General features: G+C 39.7%; 1 protein-coding gene across 9 annotated transcripts in view; it reads right to left on the bottom strand.

The window, feature by feature from the left end:
* Window positions 1–801: 801 nt before the first annotated feature.
* Window positions 802–16,286, bottom strand: part of zdhhc5.L (zinc finger, DHHC-type containing 5 L homeolog) — a 199,932-nt gene continuing 184,447 nt past the window's right edge. For all 9 annotated transcript variants that reach the window (XM_041569019.1, XM_018225554.2, XM_018225553.2 and 6 more), the window contains 5 exons: window positions 13,735–13,861; window positions 13,204–13,327; window positions 7,655–7,755; window positions 2,868–3,295; window positions 802–2,351 (listed from right to left, as the gene is read on the bottom strand). In XM_041569019.1, coding sequence (XP_041424953.1) covers window positions 2,213–2,351; window positions 2,868–3,295; window positions 7,655–7,755; window positions 13,204–13,327; window positions 13,735–13,861 — 919 coding nt within the window. In that variant the 3' untranslated portion in view covers window positions 802–2,212. The remainder of the gene's footprint in view (window positions 2,352–2,867; window positions 3,296–7,654; window positions 7,756–13,203; window positions 13,328–13,734; window positions 13,862–16,286) is intronic.

The raw sequence follows: 16,286 nt of genomic DNA, 5'->3' as shown, positions 1-16,286 counted from the left end.
TATTACATTTGCAAAACGAGGCGAAACTAAGTATTGAGGTAATATCTCTGTTGGGGTACCCAAATTTATGCACCTATCTAATTTTGTTATGATGTATATAGCATATTTTCTGTTAATCCAATAAACTTTATGTCACTGCTGAAATACTACTGTTTCCATAAGGCATGTTATATATTAAAAGGAAGTTGCTAATTTGAAAGCTCATAAAGTAGAGACCAAAAATGTGAGTTCCTCCAAAAATTAATTAAGCGATTAATTAAAGTAATTAAATTAATTAAAAAAAGTACAAAAAGTTTATTAGGACATGGTCTTGTCTTAATATGTCCTACTAAACTTTTTGTACTTTTTAAACTATCGCTTAATTCATTTTTGGAGGAACTCACATTTTAGGTCTCTAATTTATGTACATGCACCTTTAAACTGAGGCGAACTGTGAGTATGGCCTCCTTTTTTCATGTTTGATCTATAAAATTGTTTTCACTTCAGTAGTGCTCATACAGGTTGGTTGCACCATTTCCTTTTTGTAGTTCCACTTTGAAAGCTCAGCCAATGAAACAAAACTCCAAAGAATTAAGAGGGGTTCCCAAACTTTTTCATACGACTAATTCATGATGTTTCAGTCACGAAGAAAGGCTGCAAAACAAATTTAGTAATTCCTGTATACATTGTAAACTCAACAACTGTTGGGCCCCAGTGCAAAACGCCTATTCTTTATCATAAGGGGTGGAACAAACCCATGTCAGATCAAATGTATTCTATGAAGTACCAGATTAGGGCATGGAACAGAAAAAGGCTTTTTAAAAATGTAATAATCACTTTTTTATTTCACAAATACATTGTTTTGGGGTACTGCTTGCCAAATTTTCTCTCGCACTAGAAAGGCTGCTCAATTAGGAATGTTTAAATGGCTTCCCTCTAGCATAAAGGTGGAGCCATCTTAAGGTGTACAAAAAGGGTCTTTTACAGCAAGAGAAATGAAAGAAAAACATTTGACAGTTTAAAAAAAAAAAAACTGGATAACATTTTGGCAAGTGAGGAAATGGCTAAATTGATCCAGAGACTAGTCTGATTGTCCTTTTGGAGTCAAGAAGGAATCACACAGATTTAAGTCTGGAATGGATTACTAGCCATACCATTTAGTCACATGCAATGTAGTTTTGACTAAGAACATTTGTAATTCTTTAACAAATAAAACAAAGAATCTTTTCTTTTTGAATGAAGTGGAAATGTAGCATCTGTTCTCTCTCTCTCGATATATATATATATATATATATATATATATATATATATATATATGTATATATTTTTTTTTCATGTGTGTCAGTATATATTTATACACACACAAAACAGATAAATATACAACATACATATATTTCTGCCAGTAAGTATCGCCTAATAAAGAAAAAAAAAAATATGCATAAAACTGATAACTCCTTAAATAGGTTCTAAAGTCAAAAATCATGGCCCCAGGTTCTACATCAAAAAAAGAAACCTATTTTCAATATACATTAATTTAAATATCTGTACTTTTTTTTAATTTAAATATGATGTCTTGCCTGCAATTCAATATTTACTGCATTAGCTCAGATTACTGAAAACACAAATCTTTAGCCACCCTCTGTGGGAGTATTTGTGGGCTCGGTAACCAGAGCTAGTGGAGTGAAGGGGGAAATTGCAGGTAAGAAACTGTTTTTAAATAAGAAAGGTTTGGATTTTGAAATCAATGTATATTGAATATAGTTTTTTTAATGGAAAACCTAGTACCTTGTTTTTAATTTTTGACTATACAACCCCTTTATCTTTCAAATATGTAAGATAATTAAATTTTATCCAAAACTACTAATTAGATATCACCATCGTCCAAGTATAAGGTAGAAATCTTCTTTGTGTTGTATACTGATTGCAGCACAAAATTAAAGCTTGATTTGCCTTAGCAGTAAAATGCTTTTGTGCCAGTACAACATGATAATTATTGAACCCCCAGAAATACATTATTTTGGACAGATACAATCTTTTAAAACCACTTGACACTTGGTGAACCAGGTATCAAAATAGAAAGGGGTTGCAATTATAAAAATTCTAAAATAAATTCCCAGACCCCACAGGCAGCTTCACCTGAGCACTTCTAAAAGTGCTAGTCTTGGCCAGCTTTGATGCTCACGCTGGTAGTTGTCACTTTGTGACCATTTGTGTCTTAGGAGTGCTTTTACACTCACACAGATATCTCATATGTGGTGCCTCCAACACCAGATACAGTCTTTACTCCACTTTGACGAGATGGGCTGACTGGAGGAGAGACAGCAGTCTGGCCATTAGTGCATGAATGTGTTGATTTCACAGGTGACTCATCCCTAAAATAAAAAAATTGCATGAGAAAATAAATATTTGAAATTCAGTTAGCTAGAATTTAAATTAAAGGAGAACTAAAGCTTAAAAAGGAATTAGGCTAGAAATGCTGTACATTTGAAATAGTGGAGACCTGTGGATCCAAAACATATGCTCCATGCTGCTGTCCGTTACCAGAGCATGCGCTGTGACTGACTCAGGGTATACTACATATACAAAATATAAAAGACACAATACAGGGCTCATTATTAATTACTTCAGATTCAAATTACATGGCAGCTCAGAAAACAGTGCAATTGGCACCATATTTTCTGCTAGAAGATTTGCAATGACCACTAAGCTTAGCTTCTCAATATCTGCCCAGAGCACAATGAGAAACAAAATCCAAGATGCTGACCCCTGTGCACAAATTCAAGCCTGAATCATTATGGTTTACCGATTATAAAATACAGCTTTTCTAGCCATATATATTTTTAGGGTTTAGTTTTCCTTTAACATTTGAGGATGCAAATCAGTTTTACCTTAGTGTCAAAAGTGGAAGAGTTGCTGCATCTGCATCTCCTGGTCGGTAATTGCTAATTCTAGGTTTTCCATAGCGGGGGGCTATTGGAGGAGGGCATGCAGGTCGGGGACGTTCTCGAGCGGATAGGTATGGAGAGGAGTATCCAGTTGTTTCAGGATCTGTTTCATCAGAAGGACTAAGCAAACTCTGGTAGGATAAACTCCCATTTTGTGTTTGATTGAAACTTTTATATGAGGTAGACGTTGTTCCTTCAGAAGGAAGGGAGGGTAATGGACCAGGAATTCCTACAGCAGAACGCAGACTAGAAGACCGTGCAGGAAGAGGTTGAAGCTCTGGATCAAGACTTGGCTCAGAGCGAGAACTTGAGGGGCGAGATTGCTCTGATGTAGGAATTGAAGAGTCCTGAAGACTTTCTACACGAGACAACTTAAACATAAAAGAAAGGAAAAAGATTTTGTACGGTGGAATCCCAAACAAATAATAAACACAGCATACAAATAGTGAAGGATTAGGAGAGATAGCAGGTAGATCATATTAAGGAAGCAAATAAGGCATTCTGCATTTTACATGTATGTTTAGTTATCTGTATGAAAGAACCCATTTTTTCCTTCTGTGTCCCTTCATTTCAGTACAAATGGGCAGCATTGTCCCTCCCAGACTAGGAGGTAGGACCTATAACATAGCCAATCAAAATTTATCATGACCTATAAGACCACCTGATTTCCTCCTCACCAGTGGTATTTTTTTGTCCTACTGGTCAGGGAGGTAGGATCTCCCTCCTCACACTTTTGGTGAATCTTGATTTTTTTGTTTATTTTTTTGCTTACTATTTTGCTGTTTAATATTTAAAATTTTGGATTTGTGAACCTTAGTCCTCTGTGCACATTTGCTCTTTATTATATTAGGTGCTTCCAGGATTGGTAGGAGGTTTGCACTGCTGACGCAGTATGGTACATCCTTCCTTTCTTACAATGAGTCTGCTCTTAACAAGCAGCCTTCCTTCAGGCTCTGACTGGAGTATGCCTGCAGTTAAACTCATGTTATCTGGTAGGGTGCCTATGTTCCTCTGACATCTTTGTATTGTTGTTATCAGAAGTCTTAGATTTGTGAGCCTGAGTTTTCTGTAAAGACACAGTCGTTTTCCTATTTCTGTGGTATTTCTGTGGTACATTTTTGTGTGAATTGGTGGCTGGCTCATTTGCCAGTGGTTTGTGCATTATTGCCACTTGGCAGTGTTTGCAGGCTATTAGCTTTTTGCGTGCCTAATTTCTCATCATGACACCAGCAGTTTGCTGGTTCAGTAGTTTCAATGTGTGGTCACAGGTTTGGATCAGTCCTGTCATGCGCTATAGCATTGCACAGCTTGAGCTATAGTGGCCTTTGTTTTGTGGATTTATTCTAGCACTGTCGCCTGGGCGCCATGTGCTTGCTTGGGCAGCAACATATCCGACTGATAGTTGACCTTAAGCCTAGTGTGTGCCAAATCTTATTTTGTAGGAGCAACGACTAGTGCAGAGGGTAGGGTAAATATCTCCAGCATTAGAGGTAGATGCATCAGTTTTCTGATGTGGATAATTTGGTCTACTGGTGGTTTCTAGGGTATTTTAATTTCCGAGATGGCCGGTGTCATCATTCTGGTTATGACCTATCTACCAATAACAGTGGAAATTTAAAGGGGAAATACACCTAAAAAAAAACCGGAACACTGGGTGTTGGTGTGATATTGAAACATACTGCGCTATTTTTTCTGTTCCTTTCTCTGTTGCAGTAGATGCTGATCTGCATATACATTTTTGGATACTTTTTATGACCTAGGGGGCCTTTTGTTTTAACAGTTGCTGGATTTTGGTTCTTCCCCTGCTGGGGTTTTATGTCCTGTAGACATATTGCGGGTATCCCTTTAGTCAGCAAGAGAACCCTTTAAGCAGGAGAAGGCTATTCTTGCTCTGTGATGCTTGATTTTCATCATGTAACTGTCTCTGTAATTTAGTTGTTGGTTTTTGTAGCTCTTGTTCTCAGTCACTTACCATGTCCGAAGGCATGTCATTAACGTTTGTGTGCGTTTTGTCTTCTTTTTCAGGGGATATACATTATATTAGCTTCCCGGTTGTATTGATGTGATGCTGGCCTTGTTACTCAGGGCCGCTTTAGCATTTGTTTGGTATTATTTTTATACTAGACATTAAGCCCGTTAAATTAACGGGCGCTAGAGGTCCGTGGGGCACATGCGCTTTAAAAGGCTCTGTGTGCTGTTTCTTTCTCATATGGGTAGATGTCCGTGGGGCACATGCGCAGTAGCGCAATCCCACGGACACAAGGACTGGACGCAGAGACACTTGAACTTTATTATATAGGATAGGATTATTGGGGGCAGTGTGTCAGGGATATACAGACATATAATAGGTATTATTGGGGGGCAGTGTGACAGGGATATACAGACATATAATAGATATTATTGGGGGGCAGTGTGTCAGGAATATACAGACATATAATAGATATTATTGGGGGGCAGTGTGACAGGGATATAATAGATATTATTGGGGGGCAGTGTGACAGGGATATTCAGACATATAATAGATATTATTGGGGTGCAGTGTGACTGGGATATAATCGATATTATTGGGGGGCAGTGTGACAGACATATAATAGATATTATTGGGGGGCAGTGTGACAGGGATATACAGACATATAATAAATATTATTGGGGGGGCAGTGTGACAGGGATATACAGACATATAATAGATATTATTGGGGGGCAGTGTGACAGGGATATAATAGATATTATTGGGGGCAGTGTGACAGGGATATACAGACATATAATAGATATTATTGGGGGGCAGTGTGACAGGGATATAATAGATATTATTGGGGGGCAATGTGACAGGGATATACAGACATATAATAGATATTATTGGGGGGCAATGTGACAGGGATATAATAGATATTATTGGGGGGCAGTGTGACAGGGATATAATAGATATTATTGGGGAGAAGTGTGACAGGGATATACAGACATATAATAGATATTATTGGGGGGCAGTGTGACAGGGATATACAGACATATAATAGATATTATTGGGGGGCAGTGTGACAGGGATATAATAGATATTATTGGGGGGCAATGTGACAGGGATATAATAAATATTATTGGGGGGCAATGTGACAGGGATATAATAGATATTATTGGGGGGCAGTGTGACAGACAGGGGAGGGAACAGACGTTATTTGGGGGCAGTTGGAAAAGAAGACATAAGTGTTTCCCACACATTCCTATTGCCACACAGAGAAGGGATAAGAACTGTGGGTTCCAGTGTCAGACAGGCCCGGGGAAGTGTCAGACAGGCCGGTCCAGGCCCCACTCTCACCTCGTTGAGTTGTCTCTCGGCCGCCTCCCGCAGGGCCGGGTCCATGGTGCCCCGCAGGGCCTCGATCAGGATGTTGGGGTCCATGTTTGTGCGTGTGGGAGCGGCAGAGGCGCGGGACTGTGGCACTGACCGAGGCTAAGAAGCAGCTGCGCACATGGAGCCGCCACACACCACAGCAACCGGCGCGAAAGGAAGGAGAGCCCCCAAACGTCACTTCCGCTATGGTTGCGTGGCTGCACGGGACGTGTAGTCCTCCGTGCGTATTTTCGGGTTGTCTGAATAGAAAGGTAGTTTGCGATAAGCGCACTGCGTGTCACCACAGGGAAGGGGGCAAAGCAACAATGTATAGGAATTTGAGTAAAAGCAGCTGTTGTTTCCTTCTATAAGTCACATACAAAACAACCCCTCCGTCCTCTGCACTCTTCTATCCGTTACTGGCACCTAAGTGCTTTAAAAGGCTCTGTGTGATGTTTCTTTCTCATCTGGGTAGATGTCCGTGGGGCACATGCGCAGTAGCGCAATCCCACGGACACAGGGACTGGACGCAGAGACACTTGAACTTTATTATATAGGATTGGTTATTCCCACGCTTTGTTTGTTTTTGGGACGTGGCTTGGTAGATCCCATATGTACGGACATGGAGGGACACAGAACAAAAGGAGAATTTCACTTAACAATCGTGGTGTAAATTCCATTTCTTATAGTTCTGACATGTCAGTATAGGGTTTCCCATCCCAAGTTATTCATTTTGGTTACTGTACTGCTATGGCAAATGTATAACACTAGTGAGGAGGAAGACAAGTGGTCTTATAGGTCATGATTAATTTTGATTAGCTTGCTATGTGATAGGTCCTACCTCCTAGTCTGGGAGGGACAAGACTGCCCATTTGTATAGACATGTTAGGATTAGAAGAAAAGGAATTTACGTCATGAAGGTAAGTGAAATTTTCATTATATACCATATTAAAAGAAAAGCAGACAGTCTGTGAAAGTTTTTTCAAAATAACATGCAACCTACACTTTGGGGCCTATTTATTATGTTGTGTAAACCAATTGCAACCAAATAAACCACAAATCACCATCGGATTGCCATCTTTGTTTTAAAAAAACAGTATTTATGGGTATAATTTTCAACGTAAATGTTTTCTGCATAAAAAAAAAAGCTACATCTGCTTAAAAAAAGAGTTTCTGGTGGGGAAAACAGTGCTTTTTACTGCATCAATTTGCTTGCTGTATACATTTTTCCATCGTCTTCAATGGTTTAGGGCATAACATTTTATAAGTGAATTTACAAAACAGTGTATTTTACACCACTTTTTACACTGAATTTCAAGTGTAAATATTTTTACACAACATGAGAAATAGGCCCCTCAATCTGAAGCCTGAATAAACTAAAAGTTGAGATATGATGAACAATCACCTTTGATCCAGGCTGGGGAACACTTCCTCCACTGTAGCCAGGCCTGTATCTGTACAATGTAGGCGTGGGGGCACTCTCTGTGGTTGAGAAAGCATTCTCAACTAAAAAATAAAAAAAATGGAACAACATATTACAGAATAGCTAAAAACACCCCATCCTGATACGTCTTATGCTAAGCTACAAAGAAACATTTCGTAGAATATTCTGTCTCTCTAATTACATGGGGTTTCGGTCATTATTTTTATGGTTTACTTTTTATTTATAAATGACACTGTTTATTTTGCAAATAATTCACCCTACCATTTAATTTTTTTTGTTTAGCTGTTATATTGGTGTTGCAGGCAGCCATCTCAGTGCATTGTACCTGATTCTGAGTTTTCAGAAGGAGCTAGCACTACACAATTGAAATGCTTTGAGATATGCTATTGTTTCTCCTACTCAATGTACTGTCAATACACAAGCTGTATAATAGCAAATCATGGTCTCTCCTGCTTGGGTGCTACTCTCTACCACAAGGGCATTTGCCACTTGTATTTAGGAATGCAGACTATTTCTGACTTCATTCTTATCTCTACAATGCTGAAATCTTCTCCAGCCTTCAGATAACCTGCTTTTTAGAAGGGTTAGGGGTCTGGGGATTCAGAAATCATTGTCTCTCATTGTATTTAATGTATTTTGGGTGTCACTACCTCTCCCCCCTCACTGTATAATGTATTTAGGATCTGGAGTTATTGTTCATAGAAGCCAGTGTACCATTATTTCCAAGTGCATACTGTGTGTATTTATCTATATATCCTTTACGGTACACACTAATTGAGACTAATGACACATGGGGCAGTTTTGCTACAGTGTTTTTTAGCTGGCTGAAAAATGCCTGAAGCCACCAATTTGCTAAAATTTAGGACAGTACCAGCAGTGTCCATAGAGCTCATAACAGTTTACACAACTGAATCCTTCAGCAGAGGTGTCGGGGAGCTGCTGAAGGATGCTAATATCACTCCCATAGGCAGCAGAAGATGGTTTTGGCTGGGGGGGAAAGGATGATTGGCATAGGCGGTGCAAATGTGGCCACTCCCTTTAGACTCCACCCACTTTCCCATGTACTTTAACAGAATTTTCAGAAAAAAATGGGGGCAGCAGCTGTGAATGCTGGCACTACAAGCACATTATGGGGGAAAGATTCTGGCACCTAAAGTACATTACATGCAGAGACTGTGAAGTACTCAAAGGACATAGAAAGGAGCAGTAGGTTCTAATCTCCCAAGAACATAATATAGAGTTCCATGACCTGTATAAAAAAACTCGGCCTTCAGCCTCGTGTTTTTATATGGTCATGAAACTCCTCGGTAACTTATAATATCCTTATATTTTATAATTAATTATTAATATTATATAATACACAAAAGTCATGAATATCTTGTAAATTATATCCTTATAAACAGTGAGTTCTGATGTCATCAGTTATAAATGGTGCGTAATGATGTAATTTCTGTCACATGACTCACTGAAACTTATTATAATAAATAAAGTACCCCCAGTTGTAAAATATGAGGATATTAGAAGTCACCTCGGAGTTCCACGACCTGTATAAAAGCACTCGGCCTTCGGCCTCGTACTTTTATATGGTCATGAAACTCCTCGGTAACTTAATATATCCTTATATTTTACAATAGGGGGTACTTTATTCACTATATAAACGGCGCGTTCTGACGTCAAAACACGCAGTTTATTTGGGTCAGCACTGCAGCTCTACCTCCACTCTTGCCCCCCTTCCATCTGACTGCCAGAATTAAATCTTATTTATGCAGCACTGAGCGCTTTTCCTTTCACGAGATCCAAAACTCTAAGCCCAGCCAGGGGAGCGCACTGTCAGCCGGTGATATCTAAGAAGGTGCGGTTTTGACCTTATATGGTGCTAATTCCCCTCCCCCTCCTGTTAGGAGCAGCGCCGCTTGTTTAGTGCTGAGTGATTGCTGTAGCCCTGCTGCTGTTTCTTCTAATGCATGGAGGGGAATATACTGTATATATATCAGCAGCCAATGGACTTTGCATTTGGCCAAATAAATCTTATAGGAAACAAATGGCAACGCAGGCAGGGAAGGCTCTCTAAGAGCAGCAGCAGAAAGGCTTGTGCTTCAAAAAACAAGTTAACGGGGGAATGATCAGTGCCGAGGTTGTTCCTGGGCACAGGAGGGATAGGCTGGGATTGAGGGGGTCTCACAGAAGCAAACAAAACTCAGCCCTCTATCCCCTAGGAATGGAAACTTTCTGACTCCTCAGATACCGCCCCTAATTGCTTCAGTCTCATGTCTCGCTCCCCCCCCCCCGCACATCCACTCCCTCATCTTATGATGCCTTACTGCTCTCCCTTTCCTCTTCGCATTATCTCTCTCACACCCCGTCTCATGTTTCGCTACCTGCATGGTCTCTCTCTCTGTTCTTGCCCCCCCTCCTTGTCCCTCCCAGTTTTTGCATAACCTCTCTCTCAACTCTTGTTCCCCCTCCCACCTTCAATCTCCCTCCTTTCCTGGCCTTTCTACTATGATGTTACCCATGGCAGGCAAGAAGGCACGGGTAGAAAAAACTAGGATTCAACTACAGGTACTATAGAACACCAAGTGGGACAGAAGCAAAACTAATTTTATAGTTCATAAAACAACGCCAGACATCTTTAGGAATCAAGACACTGCACCTAGAAAATGTAGATTATAATGCATATGTACCCCCTGCTATGTGTATAAAGATATAAGAAGTCATCTCAGAGTTATGTGACCTGTATAAAAGCATTCGGCCATAGGCCTCGTGCTTTTATATGGTCCCATAACTCCTCGGTAACATAATATCTTTATAAATTACAGTAGGAGGGTACATTATCCACTATATAAACATAGTAATTAGGTTGAAAAAAAGACACATGTCTAGCCTTTTTTCCATAAGTTAAACCGGTCTAACTGACACAAAGGAAGGCGAACAAACCCTTTCTATAGCTTCTCAAATTTAATTAAAAAAATGTATTCCCGACTTCAAGATTGTACCATTTTCTGGATTCATTTTGTACCAAGATCTTTAACCCTGTATTTTCTGTATACCCCCCCCCCCAGAAAGCAAGATGGCACAGTAGATATTCCATGTATAAATACCCCTATAACTCCTAGCAGAATGGTTACATAATTTATAAATCCCCAAGAATTCACAGCATAATGGCTACTTTATTTATAAATACCATGTATAAATACCCCCAGACTAATAGCTGAATGGCACAATAGGAATTTCATGTATAAATACCCCCAGACTAATAGCAGAATGCCATGGAGGCAATATCATGTATAAGATGCCCCCAGACTAATTGCTGAATGGCACAGAGGAAATTACATGTATAAGATACCCACAGACTAATAGTTGAATGGCACAGAGTAAATCTCATGTATAAATACCCCAGACTAATAGCTGAATTTCACAGAGGACATTTCATGTATAAATACCCCAGAACTCATAGTAAGATGGCACAGTGGCAGATTCATAGATAATACAATGACTTCAGCACACATATTAAAATAAATATTACACTTTAAGAGCTTAAAAATCAGAATGGCTAATGACAGCAAGGAAAGAGTAAATAGAGTCACAGTGGGAGAAACAAGAAGAACAAACCAACACAGATTGAGTAAAAAAGCTGACGTTTTTACCACTATTCTCTCTGCACACAGTTCAGGAAGGAGGGGGGGTTGGAGGAGAGGGGAAATGTGGAAAATAGTCATTAGCCATTGGGGCAAGTATCTGTCAGTCAGCACAAGGAAGGAAAAGCTGCTCCTGGGTCCTGCTGTGGTAAAAGTGTTTGGCGCTTGTGCACCAACCCCTCTCAGTCTGACACAATTTTTATATATTAAGGCAGCGGTACAGTTGGACAGTTAACTTCTGCAGACTTCTTAAGGTGGCCATGCACGGGCCGATAAAAGCTGCCAACAGAACGAGTCTGCAGCGCATTGGTCTGTGTGTAGGGCCCTCCAAAGGGCTTCTCCGATCGATATCTGCCCAAAAATCGGGCAGATGTCTATCAGACAGGGTTAAAAATTCTGTTGGATCGCGACCCCCTCTGTTCGTTGATGCGGTCCTGTGATCCTCCCGCCCGTATTGCCTCCATTCTGATCCAATCGTTGGGCCCTAGGGCCCATGATCGGATCAGCCTGATATTGCCCACCTCAATGTGGGCATATTCGGGAGAGATCCGCTAGTTTGGCGACATAGCCAAACAAACGGATCTCCCTGTGTATGGCCACCTTTAACCATTATAATTTTACATCGTCATCACAAAAAGACAATGTTCTGTGTGTGCTGGTCACTTTTAGGGGCATCAGGCTGGGCAATTTAATCTATTAACCATTTTAATTTAATAAATTAAAATGTATTTCAAAACCATTAATTAATTTCACATTTTATTAAGGCATAAAAATAATACAGCCTGATTTAATAAAAGTATATATGTTAAAGTATAGATGTGAAGAAACTATGTTTGCAGAAGAATTGGCATTCATCTGAAGAATGGAAAGATGAAGATGCGGCAATCTCCATGCTGCTATTCATCTGTGATTGTTTACATTTTGTTGCTCGACGTAGGAGCTTGACGCATCGAGGTCAAATGGGGAAAAAAAGCCATTTGCGCATGTGCAGTATGCCGGAGATGTGGGCGGAAGTGATGTCATCGGCGCGAAAATGACGACCGCAATATTGTGAAGAAACAGCTTACTTTCAAGTCCTCATACTGGATAAATAATGTACATCCAGCAGAACCGGTATAGCAGTTTGGGAGGCAGTAGCATGCCAATTATATTAAAGGGATTTTCATTTAAAAAAAAAAATCTAAACTGATTAAAAAAAAAAAAAAATTGCCTGCTACAGCTTACAAAACCGAGGGTGGTAATTCTGGGGGGGCCATGGTTCTGATACCTATGATCACTCCAACATGCAGTGCATCAGTAAAGAGCAGGGGGTACCTAGGAAACGGACAAGTCTAGCGCCACATCTAATTTCAAAATGAAATAAAAAATCTGTTTGCTATTGCAACATGTTTTTCGCGTCAGACTCCATTTTACTTTTGTAAGTTCTATGAAACACCACTCACCAAGGTGATATTTTAACTATATTTAATATGTGGAAATAAGTTAAAGGCCATTTAAAATCAGTCAAATGTCTCATTGATAGCCTACCAACATAAACCAAAGTACATGTATGTATGTATGGATATGATGTGTAAAAAGTGTATCTTATGTGATTATGTTCTGTATGAGAGTCGGTGTGTGTCTGTGTGAGAGTGTATGACAAAGAGCAGCAGACTGTTCTTTTGTTCCTGGATATTTACACCATCCGTGGGATACATTTCCCCCACCATACATTACCTGTAAGATATTCCATGTTTCCTGCAACGTAAACACATTCCAGACTTAAGGAACAATGGACATGAACATATTTTAAACCCATATATGCCTTGAGCACAGCCAATTTTTCAATACTCAACATTTAACATATTCACACTTTTTATTCCAGCTCCTTACCTTCTTTTTCTGTAGGGTTCATGTGTCCTCGTAGTCCTGTAAAGTGGCTCAAGACAGGTTTCGGTGGAGGTGGGGGATCTGCATCAGCAGATTGTGACTCTGTCAATTCCAAGCTGCTTTGAGACTAAAATGTAGAACATTTTAAATTGGTTTAATGGTACTTTTAGAAAAGGTAAAGGGATATTTTTCATTAAGACTATGCATGGTGCTTTTACAGGTGAGGCTTGGAAATATAAAAGAAGAGTGACCCTAACTGTAGAAAAAATCACTTAAAGTTTTTGGGGAATGTCATACTAGTGGCAAAATTTACTCTGGCTCTAGAAAACTATAACAACATTTAACAGGTAACATTAACTAGTCTAAATATTTGCAAGCAAAAAGCTGATTGGCTGTTTTTGGTTGTGATGATTTGGGGCAAACACCTGTTATTACACTGTGCCCTTTTAGGATATTTAGAAGATTATTCTTTTGGTATTGTAGCAAATTTCTGCAAAACACTAAAGCACCGAGGAGAGAATGCTAGGAACATACCTGATATTGCTGGGAGGGGCTCTGGACTCCATTTTCCAAGATCTTCAGGCCAATGTGATTCTCTGATAATACCGGATGTAAAAATGGAGGTGATATAGGAAATAATGGCTGACTGTTTTTCAAGTACCTATTGAAGACATAAGTAAAAACAGTCACACATAGAAATACAGATTAGGAAGGAAGATAAAGCAAACCTAGCATCACAAACTAACTAATCAAGACACAATGAATTTACTAATGAATAGGGAGAAATAATAGTCTATAATCTATAATTCACTTTATTATGCACATGCATGCGGCATAGATTGGTCAGTGCATCTCCCTGATCCTACATCACATACATGTGCATAATGAGTGAGCAGGAGCACTTATTATACCCATGTGTGTGCCCTAACTTGGCTGCCTGTACTGGGTGTTTGCTTCCAGAGCCAGGGCTGGATTTCTTGTTATGGTGCCCAGAGGCCCGCCGCCCCTCCTACAATAGCACACATGCACAGCCTTCATTTTGATGCAGGACAGGACGTGCAGGAGATTTCCTGCATGTTCAGACCCGAGTGTCCTGTACAAGCGTAAGGTACGGCTGGGCGGCATGCCGCCCCTTAATTTGTGCCATCCTAGGCCCAGGACAAAATCAGGCCTGTCCAGAGCAGGAGTCAGAGCACTCAATTCAGAATGCAGGCTGTGTTTTTATTTGATAGGTGCCGTTTAATCTAATTGTAAGTTGGAAGTAGTAAACCTATGTGCTTTGGGAATCTAACTCTTTAGTAGAACCCTGCCATTCATATTTAGTGTTTTATCCTGGTATATAATGACATCATAAGATGCTGTAAAGCTTAGAGGCAATTTCAGAATTTTTTTTAAACCTCTAAATTTAGTACATTTTTGTGGTTTGGAGAGGAAATACTTTATTTACCCATTTTGAATTTGGAGATAAGATCCTGTCACTATGTTCTTTCCAAAAATGTATGGTTTCCTGAAATAAACCTACTGAGTGGAGATGTTGCCCTTGATATCTGGTGTAGTGCCTTGTAAATTTGGGTAGTGTAAAAATAACCCTAAAAATCTACAATGGGCATTCTAATGTTTTACTATTCGAAATACATACTGGCTGTTTTTAGTGTGCAATAAAGTATGCTGGCCACTGAACACCATATATTTTTGAAGAGTATACATGATACAGAATTCAAAATGGGTAAAGATGTACTTCTGCTCCAAACTACCACACTGTAAAGCTTTTCTAAATGTAAAAGTTTTTATGAAATTTATAAAAATCGAATCATCCCTGGACCATCATGGCAGCCCCCTTTGCTCATTGTTGAGGAGGTTTGCAGTTGCTTCAAACTTTTGAAAGAAAACACACCTCTCTAACATTTTTAGCAGTCACAGCATTTGCGCTTGACAGGCAGACAGGGTTAAATACAACCAACAGTTAAATACAACCAACAGTCCAGATTTTCTTAACAAAATCTGGAGTCTTGGACAGCTGCCTTAACATCCTGCAACACCATCAATGTTCAGACATTAATGTCCTGCTTGACAGCTAAGGCTTTAAAATATGCTAAAATTGTAGTGTAATTCTAGGCTCACAGAGAAACTGCTGGCAAGGCCAGGATAGTGGGAGGTGGAGAAGGGGCAGTGGAGGTTATTGAGGGAGACAGTCAAGAGGGGTAGTAGGGGACTGAAGGGTAGGGCGGCTGGTCCACAGCTCGTCCAAAGCAACAGATTCACATTTATGGCTGAAAATGCTGGGGAGGACAGTTCTGAACTGGCGTGTGAGGAGCAGGCTGACTCCCAGAGCACCCTGGAAGGCAATCTTGAATATGGGCAGTACTGAGTGCAGAGAAGGATAGGCAGATTTATTTATAGAGGATTCAGTTATTAGAAAGGTGGATAGGGTAATCTGTCATAAGGACGCTTCAGACCAAACAGTCTGCTACAGTCTACAATTTTATGGTACAAGTTGTTGAGGAGCCAACTAGAACAAATGCTATACTGAATCTAGTTTTCAATAATGACCCAGAACTTAGTAGAAAATGTGCAAATAATTGAAACCCCTGGGTAATGGTGACCATAATGTGATCTCATTTAATGTCTGGTGCAAAAAACAAGTATACAATGGGGCAACAAAAACCCTGAATTTCAGAAAAGCTTATTTTAGTTCCTTAAGAGCTGCCCTTCAGAGCATACATTGGGGCAAAAGGGCTCAGGTTACACAGCAGATAGCAAATAAGCTCTGCCTGTCTAATGGTGTTATCTGTTATCCATTAGTTAACCTGTGCCATATGGCCATTTTTCAATTTCCACTATTACTACACAGCAGCTTGTTTATATAAACTATAGTAGTGTTTCTGAAGCAAACACGCCAGCTTTACCGGTGCAGGGCAACACTACATTATATTTCCATTACTTTAAAACACTTACATTTTTTGGTGTTACTGTTCCTTTAATGAAGTCGTTTGCACATGGATAGGAAACTGGCTACAGGATCTGGTATATTCTCTACTTCGATTAAGGATGTAAAAATATCCAAGCGACTCATAACCTTAATGGGA

The sequence above is a fragment of the Xenopus laevis genome, chromosome 7L, assembly GCF_017654675.1.
Source record: "Xenopus laevis strain J_2021 chromosome 7L, Xenopus_laevis_v10.1, whole genome shotgun sequence".
NCBI classification, from domain to species: Eukaryota; Metazoa; Chordata; class Amphibia; order Anura; family Pipidae; genus Xenopus; species Xenopus laevis.
This window is presented reverse-complemented; position numbering and strand designations above follow the sequence as displayed.